At 40.1% G+C, this 13,980-nt stretch overlaps 1 protein-coding gene across 2 annotated transcripts in view; it reads right to left on the minus strand.

Annotated features, from left to right (window-relative positions):
* Positions 1–13,980, minus strand: part of Trim36 (tripartite motif containing 36) — a 44,117-nt gene that overhangs the window by 15,952 nt on the left and 14,185 nt on the right. For both annotated transcript variants that reach the window (XM_005356066.3, XM_005356067.3), the window contains exons 3-4: positions 6,610–6,935; positions 4,395–4,541 (exon numbers count right to left, since the gene is read on the minus strand). In XM_005356066.3, the coding sequence (XP_005356123.1) occupies positions 4,395–4,541; positions 6,610–6,935 (473 nt within the window). The remainder of the gene's footprint in view (positions 1–4,394; positions 4,542–6,609; positions 6,936–13,980) is intronic.

Below are 13,980 nucleotides of genomic sequence, written 5' to 3' on the forward strand. Positions count from 1 at the left end.
AAAAAAAAAGCCCAACCCTTAAGAGTGAATTTTTTTCTTCCCAAGTTCCCCTTTGCTTTAAAGAGGGTATTTTTCTGTGTGTATTCATGAAGTAGACCAATCTCACAAGTCTCAGAAGGTTTCTGAAACTTAGAAGATTAACCAGGTCCCAAAGTTACATTAAGTCATAACTCACCCACCAGCCAAGTCACCTGCAACCCCAACAAGGGGCTCAGGGATACAGCTGTGGTGGGCTTTTCAGTGACACAGCTGCCTGTGAACCACCTGTGTTTCTAGAAGTAGCCACAATGAGCTCACTAATTCACCAAGTTGAACTCAGCTAGATATGGGGCAAGGAGATGTTTATTTACATCTCCCCAAGAAAAGCCACATAGCAAAGCAGACCCCTTGAAGTAGGACAAGACTGGCCTCTATAGCTGTAACAGGCAAATACCAAACCAAGTTTTGAGAACCATTTTCCCTTATATATCACATTCCCAATAGAAGGTACCAAAGAAACCCCAGCAACCAAAACAACGGAAAAGTCATTCATCAGCGCTGCCAAAGTATGTTTCATGCAAGCAAGCTAGGAGAATAATGTTTAACTAGCATGGCCCTGTGCTCAGAATGTACAAGTTGACAGGTGATATCAGCTTTGCTTCATCCCTAGAGATGTTCAGAATAAAATCTTGGGAAGGCTGGGCGGTGGTGGCACATGCCTTTAATCCCAGCACTTGGGAGGCAGAGGCAGGCGGATCTCTGGTCTACAGAGCTAGTTCCAGGACAGGCTCCAAAACCACAGAGAAACCCTGTCTCGAAAAAAAAAATCTTGGGAAGAACAAATATGTGATACTTTCTATGCAAGTGTACTACTTGAAAAAAAACCCACAATGATACACATTCAAGCTACTGTCTTATTTTCTCCTTGATGTGATAATATAATGAAAAGACAACACTTAAGGGAAGGAAGATTTATTTTGGTTCAATTTGAGAGGACACAAGTTCATGAGGCCAGTAAGGGCACAGTGGCCAGGGCAGCCAGGGCATTCAAAAGCTGTGGCAGCGGGAGCCAGACACAGCTGTGTTCACTGTGTTGATGGACATGAAATAAAAAGCTCTGCCAAAATCCACATGGGCTGTAACTATAAGGCCCCACACCTCCTCTAGCTCAGCTTCATCATCTCCTAAAGGTTCCACAACCTTCCAAACAGGGGAATAAATGTTCAAACACTTGAGCCTGTTGAGGGCATTTTATAATCAGACCAAAAGTACCACCATGTTGGAAAAGACCTACACTACCAGCACTTACAATAATGACAAGCACTAACTCCTTCAGTGACTGTGACAATGTTCACCACAAACTACCCCCCAAAAAGGCGTGAGCTGTATCTCCCTCCCCCTAAAATACAATTGCTACCCCAAGTACTTCCCTCAGCAGTGGGGACTATTTACAGGGATGTTTGCATTTTCTACTTCTCTGAGCTCCCACCATTAACAAGATGTCAAACAAGATATCCTTTGAAATCTATGAAAATAATAATTCATGAGAAACTATCAAAAACTCCTCAGGAAACATCCTTCGGTGACATGCTCCCAAACTTCTGTAGCTGTGGTTGTAGAGTGAGCAAGCTAAAGTAAGACTAAGCCACATCAAAAGCTTAATGAGAAAACTGTACAATGAGGTGAGAAGCTAAGAAGGTTCTAGAAGGACTTTGACTTCCCAACAATGAGAAGGCTTGGTGACTGAGGTGTGGCCAGACCAGAAGACAGGCAGTGAACATGTACCTTTTCAGGACACACCAGAACCAAAAAGCCTAGTGGGTCAAAATGGTGAATATGAATCCCTGCAGACTCTCCCAGGTCCCCTTCTGGAAGACTAAGGGCAGGCAGCTGTGGGGGGAAAAGGGCTCTACTTTGAGCTCCTGTCTATGTCAATATTAACAGAAGCCAAGCAAGTCACAGGGGGAAAATATCCCAGCCTCAGCTAACAAAACTGCTAAGAGAGGATCATTCTCAGATCCAGGTATTAACTGGTTAAGCCAGTCTCTCCAAAAGTGCAAGCTGTTTCCAGAATTCGGAACACACCTTCACAAACAACCTGACACATACTAATACACAGGTAAGAAACCTGGTGTTCACCTCAGCAGATTCAGCAAACAGTAGACCCAAGACAAATGCAAGGCTGCCCTTCTATGATGCTCACTTCTCTAGCTGTAATGCCCAACTGACCAAAATAAGAAATAATACTGTGTCTCTGAACTGTGTAGCCTCCTTCAGCTTAAATCTAAAACCAAGTATAGAGAAGATTGGTTACTTTTAGCAAAGGACAAATCTACACAATTAGTTCCTAAATTGGAAAGTAAATTGCAAAGTGTATGTATTTTTTTTAGTTTTAAATATGTAAGAAAGAAATTAATATACAATATAAAAGATAGCTATGTTACTATGTGTATGTTCTTCATCCAGTTTCCTGACAAACCTCTGCAAAAGCCTTTTGTTTCTAAAATGAAAGTTTTTTTTTTTCAACAAGCTAATGAGGCAGGAGGCAGCTGGCTTCAGGATGAGAGCCGCTTACCAAGAACATGAGGCATGATTAGACAATTAAGATTCAGTCCTACCTCCCAACCTCCAGGGACAAGAAGTACCAAAGTGGAGGATCAGCAACTGTCAATGACAATCAACCGTGTCTATCAATGAGACCTCCATAAAAACTCAGAGGAGAGGGTTTAGAACTTCCATATGGCAGAGCCACTGGAGGATCTCAGAGCACCCAACCTGAGGGAGTGGCAGCTCATGCCCCTCTAACATCCCTCATCCTGTGCATGCCTTTATCAGCACCTAGTGCAATATCCTGTATGATAAATTGTTGTTTGTGTTTTCCTGAGTACTGTGATCCTCTCAAACAAAATAATTAGACCTAAGAAAGGTGAACTAAACTTCTTTTTACAGCCATGTGATCAAAGAAAAAAAACCTGCCACGGAGTTTGCAGCTAGCATATACAGATATACAGTGGGGCAAAGGCATGGGCACAGACCTGGGGACTGGCCCTTCACCTATAGGACCTACAGTACATCCAGGTACTTGTCAGAACTAAACTGAATTACAGGACTCCCAGCTAGCAACTGCTTTACTCTAACATGAAAGACAGTACAAGAAATAAAAACTGGAACTGATTACATGAAATTAAACCAATTAGAAATTAAAACTTTTACCAATGTGGTAAATTATAAATTGTGTTATGTGAAGCTGACAGAGGAGTGATGAAATGACAAAAATAGATTTGACTTCCCACTTGAAAGAACCAAACGCAACATCTGGAATCTTTCTTTATGTACCAGATCCCAAAGGGGCATTTCCCAGACGATGGGAAACAAGAGGAGCTTGACTATCCTAGCCTGCTGTCTGCAGTCTCTAGGACTGGAGGCAGAGAACTCAAATGGACCCCAGCATCTCCCATGAGCCTACGTGATGAAGCTGGGAGTTAAGAGAGTCAGGGTTTCTAAAGTCTAAAACCACAAAGACAAGCAGAAAGGGGAAAACATGCAGAGAGATGTACAAGACTAAACACAAGTCACCCAATGCCTGAGGTCAAGAGGAGTCCAGAAAAGATTAAAGTTCACACAAGCTGGGAGTAATGTACTCCCCACAATCCAGACCTCCAACCTGAAATCAAGAGCTTCTTGAAAAGGGAGGAGAATCATCAAAGGGTTTGCCTCCAAAGTCAGGCCGATTGACCAAAAACCAAATGCTTCCCTGCCCAGCCAGGCAAAGCTGAAAATAGGGCATAACTAAAAATACCTGGTAACCAACCAAAAACTTCCAGCTGGCTAGTTTTCCATCAACTTGGCACAAACAAGAATTCATCTAGGAAGAGGAATACACCCCCAGCTAGGGCTGTGGGGACGCCTGTGGGGCACTTTCTTGATCAATGATTGATGGGGGAGGGCCCAGCACACTGTGGGTGAGGCCACTCTTGGGCAGGTGGTCCTGGCTGCTAAGAAAACAGACTGTACAAGCCAGTAAGCAGCACTCCTCCATGGCCTCTGCTCCAACTCCTGCTCCAGCTTCCTCTCCTCTTGAGTTCCTGACTCCTTCAGGGATAGGCTGTCTATTTGGAAGTATAAGATGAAAGAAACCCTTTCCTCCTCAGGCTGTTTTTGGCCATCATGTTCTACCACAGCAATAGAAACCCTAACTAAGACACCAGGCAAACAAAGGAGCAGAAAAAGAAAAGATATAATGGCCAAACCTGTCCATTACACAGACATATGACACAATTTATGTATGCGGCTATATATACAGGATAATCTACACACATACTGTTAAAGGGAACAATTAAAATAAAAGGGAAACAAGATAAACATTAAATAAAATGAAAAAAATGTAAACCCACTTCTAAAATAGTAAGTCATACCTTTAAGGTTTTGTAAGCACTGCTCATAGTGGTCACCCGGTGATTGGAATGATTCCCACCCAACTTACAGAGGTGGCAGACTGGCCTTCTGCACAGCTCACAGTACATGTTTATCCTCTCGGTCTCATGTTCTGGGCACATTAAAATCTAGTGAATAAAAACACACGGCAGTTAAAGATTTACGTTTCAAGTCACATAGGTTCCCCCAACATAAATATTTGCTATATAAAATAAATAAAAAGCCATATAGGTGAATAAACGTATAAAAAGTAAAATTATGTCACATGAAAACTCTAGAATTACCATTTTTAAATCTGAAGGTTCAGACCATTAATACACAGATGTTATTTCCCCAACCATGGTGGGAAGACCATTCCTTCCCACAGGACTCGAGTAGAGAGAACACTTAGACCAGCTAGAGAGGGACTCCTAGCACACTCATTAAACACGTCTCACTGAGCATCTCTACAAGGCATCAGAGAACCCGAGAGAATCTATGGTCTGACTCAGCACACAAGCCTGTTGCTAAGAGGGCTGGGAGGGCTTTGTGATGTAAGCACCCAGCAGGCCAGCTCCACAAGCCCCACACTCAATGCCCAGCAGCATCTCCTGAGGAAACAGTCGCACTTGTACTTAGTCTATGAACTAGCATCATGGATACACTTAAACTGTTCATAAAATGTTGTTTCCATTCAGAAGCAAGTACTTAGGAAGTATGTTGATGAAACCAAATAGCTGTTCATGATTTCAAGAAACTGGATGCTGGGCAGCTCTAACTGATCTAACACATTAGGAAAAAAAAAATGACCAATATACAAAGTCCTATGACCATACAGCTTCAGAGGAGACAAAAGTGGAAAAAACTGAAATGTTTCAGAATGTCCAGATTCCTAATTGTCAAAACCATGGGAACTTAAGCTCCCATTGAAAGAAGTACAGTGAGTTCAACTGCAGGTGAATATTCTCTAGCATAAGGGATGGCTTAGAAGAGTTACACTATACGGGATAACATAAATGAAAGGCTTGAAGGAGCTTTTTCCTAATTATTCATATTCCTTTGGTGTGCTTCACCAGTATTTTGTGGTTGCAAGTAAGGGGCTTATGATTCATTTGCATTCCAAATTCTATGGAATACTCAGCTTCTAAGAACATAGTCCTCATGTAGCTCATTATCACGTGTCCTTTCATGATGGAATAGTATCAGTGCAATCTCTTAAATGAAACACTAACTCTTGGAGTCATGCATTTAAAAAAAAAATCAAAGACCTTGAGCAGTTAGGGTGAGACAAACATTGTAAAAGTGAATTCAGGTTGGTAAATCTGTTATGAGACTAACAGTTTTGAGGAAAGAGTCTTTTTGAATGTGGGGACAAAGAAGTATCTTTCTTTTAATCTTTCAGATCTGTGTGATGTAAGCATTATTTGGTGAATATTTTGTAATGATTTTTTTAAAGATTTTATATCTTATTTTAAGCTATTTGCATGTCTGTGTCTGTGTCTGTGTTGGGCAGTGAACATTAGTGTTCACATTAGGGGGACAGGAGAGAGAATGGATCCCTAGGAACTGAGACTGCAGCTGGCTGTGAGCAGTCAGTCCCCTGTGGGTGGTGGAAACCAAACTTGGGTCCTTTGCTAACAGTAGGAAATCTTAACCACTTAGGCATCTCTCCAGCTTCAAAATAATTTTTGAGATTTACATATAAAATTATTACACATTTAAGGTTTCATGATTAAGAATACTATTATATTTCCATATTCATACCAGTTACTAAATTATAAAGAAGAACAGCTTTATGCCTGGTGGTGGTGGCACTCACCTTTAATCCCAGCACTTGGAAGGTAGAGGCAGGCAGATCTCTGAGTTTGAGGGCACCCAAATCTACAGAACAGCCAACGCTAAACAGAGAAACCATGTCTTGGGGGGGGGCAACAACAAGTTTAAAAGCATCCATGATGAGAGGTGGTGGTGCACTAATTGTTTTACTCAACATAGATCATAGTTCTTGTGAGCTTTATTAAGCAGACCACCCAGAATACTTGAGAAATCTGAGGACCAGCTAACAGTAATGTAAGCTTGATGTCTCATGCTGTAATTATTCTTCCCTGACAGTAAAGTTTCCGCTAACAAAACACATCTCAATCATGTTATCCAATCAAATCTTTCTGCAGCTAGACCCCAGCCTCTTCTCCCATGATGTTTTGTACCCTAACTTACCTTGGGTCTGAAATTAGTGGTGGGGCCCACGTACTCATGCTGGGCTTTTACCGTACCCCAAGGGTGATAAATTTTGAAGCATTCATTGCAGTAGCTTGCACTGCAGTCCATGCAGCTCTTCGTGGATTCCTGGGGCGGCGGTTTACAAAGGTCACACATAATGGCTGTGGCTGCCCTAGCGGCCTGCCGGTATCGCTCTACAATGGTCTCCAAAGTGAAATTGCGAAACAGGCCGCTGACTCCCCGCTCTCCAAGATCCACATCATGCTCACAGCCAGGACACGGAAACATAGTTGATCTTGGGGTAAGTGAATTCCGCTTCCAGCCTGTGTAGTCAGTAAGGCTTCATTCAGTTACATCATACGTGATTAAAATGTAGAGTTGTGGTCTAGAAAGTCTACAATAACATATATTCCACGTGGCTCCATCTACATTCTGAAAATGCTTTTGTAAACAAATAAGCTAACTTTGTATATAAAAGACAAGTTCAAATTATTAAAAGTTATCATAGAGAAAAGAAAAATAATCTATAATATATTGCACACAAACCTGCATTAAGCTAAACACAGACATGAAGACAAAACATCTACCAACATTACTTCATAGGATATTTTTACTTTATAGAGTATTTTATATAATTAAGACCTCTAGTTAATTTTATACATCATACCCAAAGTCATTGAGTGAATACCATCTTAGCTGACTGGGGAGAAATGGAAGAGCAGGGGCTTAACCAGAGCGCATGACTCAGCATGCGCACTGTCATCCCAGTGACTGTTGAAACTGCTAACCTATCTACATGCACACACTTGTGCACTTCTGGTTAGACTGTACTTCCATCACACACTCAAAGGAACAGGGGATCACACGTTTTAGGAATCATCACAACAGAACATTTCCCACCGTAGCACTGTTTCAGCTGGGAAAGCTCAGGGGGAGAGAGCAGAAGGTAACTGAATGTGATCTAAAGAAGAGTGAAGAACTCATTCAGAGGCCTGGAATTTAGTAACTCTAAGAGGGACCAACCATGGGACCTGAAACAAAGAATCATTAAAATTATTTAATTCAGTACCAAGATGCATTACATATGATTTTGTAATATATAAAATAGAATTTTTTGTTCAGTGTGGTCATCCTGATCTTACTAAGTCAAGAAACCGAAGTATAGCAGACCTTACCTGCTGGTCCGGAGAAATGCAAAGATGTCTGCTTTTAATACAAGTGGACAAATACTTACTTAAAACTTTCCTAGAGTATGAATCTCAGTTGCCCACAAAATACACAAAGGAACTTCTCAATCTCCAGCCTTCCTTCATACTATCACATCCAATACCAAAAATTAATGGGTAAAGTCAGTATATTCTATTTGACAAAGATCTTTAAGTAGCTACATTAATATTGCCCTTGAAATAACAGTCGTCTAAAAAGAATATCTTAAAAGATGCCTGGTATGACACCACAATAGGTGAAACTTCACAGATTGCCCAAAGTATTATTTATAATAATGACTTTATGGCATGCAAAGTGTCACTGGATCCCAAAAGCACCTAATGTAAGAAGCATGCACAGAATGTTTAATATTCCATTTAATGAATGACATTTCAGCCTTAACATTTTTAAACATAAATTATACAAAAGGAAACGCCCCCACAAACTTGAAAATCCTACTTGGTATATTTCTGTAGTAATTTTTAAAGCATGCAGTACAGCCCAGGATGCTTCACACCACAGCAGGCATGTAACGAAATAAGTGCAAGGCTAGTTACAACAAAACAAAACAAACAAAACACACATGCCAATGGAAACATCAAAACCAAGCCAAACAATTCCGAAAGTCAAATGGTGCAGTGGTCAAGCTTAAAAAAATGGAAATTCACATGTAATTTAACTAGATGGACATTTAAATGAAGGAATAACCAATCTCAATAGTCTATGTGAAAAGCAATGACTTATTATAGGTCTTGTGAAGGTTGTGACCAATTAAGTAGTGATATGAAACAAAATTAATCATGAAAACTAAATCATATTTTAATATGTATGTTGGTGATACCCAAATTTTGGTTGTTTTCATGTTTAGAAATGACAAAAAAATTCACTTTCCTTTTCTGCATTCCTCTTATCTTAATTTTAATGATGAAAATAAAAGTTTTTAATGAAACATCACACTGGCCCTCTAAGATGAGATAAAATGTGGAATTTAAGGCCTGAATAATTTTCAGGGAACTTATTCAAATAGGTATCTTGGCTGTTTTTCTAATCCGATCTCATGAGGCTCTCAAATCTTATGAATGCTAACTTTCATTTCATCTGTCATATGCTTTTACCATCATTTTCATAAAATATTATATTCAGAGAAACAAAGAAAGCTGACAGCTCTAAGGATATCCTAGAAAGTAAACCCCATGGGGGAAAAAAGTCCAATACCAAACTAAAAGGAAGATATAGCAAAGTCAACTTTCAATAGCTATGCTAGCTAAAGGGCCATGAGGCCAGATGGCTGGTAAAATCTAAATTTAAGGCAGTTACATTTTCACTTTTTTGTTGCAACAGCCATAGTTCAAATTCTCAAGAGTACTTGAGACTAGTGGACACTGTATACACCATAAAGTGTAGAGTTGAATATTTCTCGTAGAGAAGGTTCTTTTCACGTAGTATTTCTCTACAATATGGTGCAATATGGGGAGAGAAGGGCTAACCAAATGATGATTGGGAAGGCTAAGTAAGTAATGCCAACCAAGCAGCAGCCCCACGACTGTGGACTCAGTTTTCGTACTTTATGTAAGTACTCTCAACTCACACATCTTTGCTTCAAAGGCACGGTAAGCAAACATCAAGGCACGATTTTACAATAAAGTATTTTCACAGTGGTTTATCCACCAGAAGACCCACCTCAGTCTGTGCTTTCCCCCTCAACTATCAACAAGAAAAACAAATGCAAGAGAATCAGTTCGTACCACATTGCAAACTGCTGCAATTGTACCCTCTCCCATATTCTGGCAGTAGCAACTTCCTGTTCTTGCTTCCTGCCCAATTGGTGAGATGCTGTTGGACTTCCCAGGAAGTGAAGGGAACAGAAAAGGGATAACATTTCTCTAACCAAAGAATATTACCAGAATTTGAGCAAAAAGTAGTCCGTTTTACTTTAAAGGTCAACTGGAGTGAAAAGGAAAAGGGAGGAGTGGGAAGGCTGGAATGTTTCCCACAGCATCATATATTCCAAAACCCTAAAAAGCCGTGTGCATGACCCATGAATGGGTAAGACCTCCATGTTAAAACTCTGGTGGGGCACAGGTTAAAACACAACAAAGAAAAGATACTTATATGCATAAAACATGCAGAGAGAGTGATAATACAAAAATTGACAACTTTTAGAAAACTTTTAAAACTTTTTAAAAAGTTTTTAAATATTTAGTTAACCTTACCAATGTAGCATGTTAAATTATATTATAGTCTAATTGAATGTAAAAAGATTTCTCAGTACCACATACTAAAAAACAAAATTGTGTTGTGTACAGGAATCATTTTGACACACATTCCTTAAAAACATCAGAAATTTCATCCTGTTGACCTTAAGTCATGTCGGTACAATTTGTTTAATTTCTACATAATTTTGAAGACTTGACCACTGGTGTTAGATAAACTCTAGATACATAGAGACTTTAAATCTAACACCACACTGCCTGCGGCCACAAAAGCAAGAAAGCGCTTTTTCTACCTCTCCACCCCAAAGATCTCCGTTGTGATGCTGTGGACAATGAACAGAAAGCTGGATTTAGAATTCCATTCCAAAGAGAATAGTCACATCTTGTCAACAAAAGATAAAGAGCTGACTATGTCCTGCACAGAGTACAAATACTGAGTCAACAGTAAACATGTGTTTTTCCTGACACATGGGGTGTTTACAAAGCCAGCAATATAAAACAGTTGATCCATCGTATGGAATTCGGCTCCACCACTGCTGGGCAGTACCAGAGAGACATACACTTTGTCCTACAGACTTGTGTTTTTAAACAACCTCATGTCTGGCAACTGTTAGAAAAACAAAGTAAATTCAAGTTATCTTTTGACTTTCTGCTAAAATAAAAACTTGATAACCTGAAAATACGAATTGGAGGGGAAATTACACAATATGATCAGAAATACACAAGACAGCTTTCTGTTCACACACTCGAATATGTAACTGACATACACACAGAAACCTCACTCTTTCAAAGCACCCTTTTATTTAAAAAATCCATTAAATGTAAATGGCAATATTATCTCAGTGAAGTAAATGAGCCGCAGCACATCGTATTTTTAAATTTTCTTGTAGCCACAATAAAAGTTTAAAAACCAGTAAAATTAGTTCGAATATTTAACCCACTATATCCAAGATATCAGGTCAAAATGTAATAAATATAAAAAGCATTAAATCTCTACCTGTGCTACCCTAAAGTCTCTGAACTCCAGTAAGCAGTTCCCATCTACAGTACCTCAATCAGGAAAGTCCTATCCAAGCGCTCCACACCTGCTGTCTAATATACTGCACTAGAGCCTAGGGTCTAATTCTTCAGTAAAAATATCAGTGGTAAAAAGTAACTTTTAGAAATATGTTCCTTCCACATCCATTGCTTTCAACGGGGTTTCTGACTTCCTTTTGAAGTGTTTCTTACCATTTTTGCCCATAATGAAAGATATTATTATATCTGTAATACAGTGACACCTGGATGTTTAAAACAGGTGATCATATAGAAGACGGTCCTTCAATTCATGATCACTGATTCACATCACCTTTAGAAATTGCCTTTAGAAATTGCCACGTTTGGAACAGCCTCACCTTCCAAGCCTCACTAAGATTTATTTATGGGCATGGGGAGGGCGCCTGCCCATGGAAACCAGTCTAAGGTATCAGAGCCACTGAAGCCGAAGTTACAGGGGGCTGTGTCACCTGCAATGGGGCTAGGAAACTTTCTGTAGCCATCCTTCTCCAAGTTAAACATTGCTAGCATCTGTAGCTATCCTTCAGAGAAAAGTCTGCAAACACTTTCAACTCCCTGCTCGGGGCATGACTCAGCTGCACAGTAATCTTACAGAATGGGGAGGTGATGTGGGAGTGTCATATATCAATCTGTTGATTTCATTGGTTAAGCAATAAAGAAACTGCTTGGCCCTGATAGGTTAAAACATAGGTGGGATGAGTAAACAGAACAGAATGCTGGGAGGAAGAGGAAGTGAGCTCAGAGACGCCATGCTCCCCGCTCCCAGGCAGACACATGCAATGAAGCTCCAACCTAGGATGGACGTAGGCTAGAATCTCCCTGGTAAGCTACCTCGTGGGCTACACAGATTATAAGAAATGGGCTAGTCCAGGTGCGAGAGTTAGCTGAGAAGAGGCTAGATATAATGGGCCAAGCAGTGTTTAAAAGAATACAATTTGTGTATTGTTATTTCGGGGCATAAGCTAGCCAGGCAGCCGGGGTGCTGGGGACGCAGCCCCGCCGCTCCTATTACTACAGGGAGGGGGCATATTTTAATCATTTTGCGTCTAATCTAGACAGTGGGGTATACAGTGAAATGGAATTCTTGTTCTAAAAAAATAAGTTTAACCATATTCCACTTCAGTCATTGTGGCATGCGTTGCGTGAGTCTAGTACCAAAAGGCTGTCACTCAACATCCATTCAACAAATATGCATCAAGCATATACGGAGAACCAGGGAAGCTCCTAAAAGCACCGATAGTTCTAATTTCATGTGAACCATACATGAGAATCGTCAAATCCAGAGATTAAAAGACTACCTAAGACACAGAACTTCATGAAAAATGTATACGAACAAATCTTAAGTAAAAATATTCCACTAGCTGTCTGTGTTTTTGTTTTATTATTATTAATACACAGAAAGCAAGTTTTCCTCAATCAGCAAACAAGTGGATTCTCAACTGGCCAATGAAGACCTACTAATAGAAGACCAAGTTTTATCTGATAAGAATGACTTCAACTCATCCCTCTCCGTCTTTCTATCCCTCAGGGTGCCAGATTCTAGCAAAGAGGAAATCACGAAAAGTTCTAACCTCACGATGAGCATAACCCTCTCTGTCCTCAAACGCTCTCAGTTTGCCCAGTCAACATCACTCCATTATATATGTAATATGTAAACTTTCTTCTAATAATTAGTGAGAGCATTCAAAGAAAAATGCATGGCCCAGTAGTTAAGAATACTTATTGTTCTTACACAAGTCCCAGGTTCAGTTCCCTGCATCCACATGGCAGTTCACAACCATATGTAACTCTAGTCCTAGAGAAACACTCTTTTTAGACCTCCTCAGACACCAGGTACTCACATGGTGCACAGATATAACATGCAAGCAAAACACACACGAGGTACACATACATAACAGGCAGGCAAACACTCATACATATAAAATAATAGATACATATATATTTAAAAGGCAGTGATATATATATATCTTAGTTACTCTGATGGAGTAGGTACATGGATATAAATACTGAACAAAGAGACTTCATAGCATAAGGCAGGCCACAAAAAGATGATAACTCTTTAACTGCAAGCTTAGAAAGAGATGCTTTTCTAAAAAATTCACAAGATTAAAAAGTGACCCCTGTCCTATCAGTGGGAGAAGCTGAGGAGAGTAGAGAAAAGGTTTAAAGATGAAATCTCAAAGCCCAACTGCTCAGAGTGGAAGCTCTGAAGCCCGGAACTTCTGGATGCTCACACACACTCCTTTTATAAAGGCCATGCTTAACATGAGCTATGGTCAACAGTGGTTTTAAAAGGATTTCAGGGGCTGGAGAGATGGCTCAATGGTTAAGAGCATTGGCTGTTCCTCCTAAGAACCTGGGCTCAATTCCCAGGACCCACATAGTAGCTCACAACTGTCTGCAGCTTCAGTTCTAAAGGATTTGGCATCCTTACACAGACATGCATGTAGGCAAAACACCAATACTCATAAAAATGAATAAATTTAAAAAATATTTTCAGCAGTTGCTGTAATTTTAAGTTAATTTTGATCCACATCATCCCTGCAATCGTGTTCAGAGGCAACACTATCTTGACAGGAAACCAGTAAATGGTGAGCTGCGATACAAAATGTATCTGTGTGTTTTTAGATGTGTGCAGATTCTAGTACTCATGATAGTCAAGACCCTTATTTTTGGGAGATGGCCGTTCTCATGCATCCTCAGCTGTCCTTGAAACCGTAGATCCTCCTCCCTCCACCCCCCCAAGGGCTGACACAGAGGCATGTGCCACCACGCCCTGCAAAAACACTTAAAAAAACTAATAATAATTTCAAGTGACTGAAGAAAACAAGATTCTCATAATCTGACCTGCTCTAAATGTTCCCTAACAGCTGGAGAGATGGTTGGCAGTTAA

This window comes from Microtus ochrogaster, chromosome 18, assembly GCF_000317375.1.
Source record: "Microtus ochrogaster isolate Prairie Vole_2 chromosome 18, MicOch1.0, whole genome shotgun sequence".
In the NCBI taxonomy this organism is placed as follows: domain Eukaryota; kingdom Metazoa; phylum Chordata; class Mammalia; order Rodentia; family Cricetidae; genus Microtus; species Microtus ochrogaster.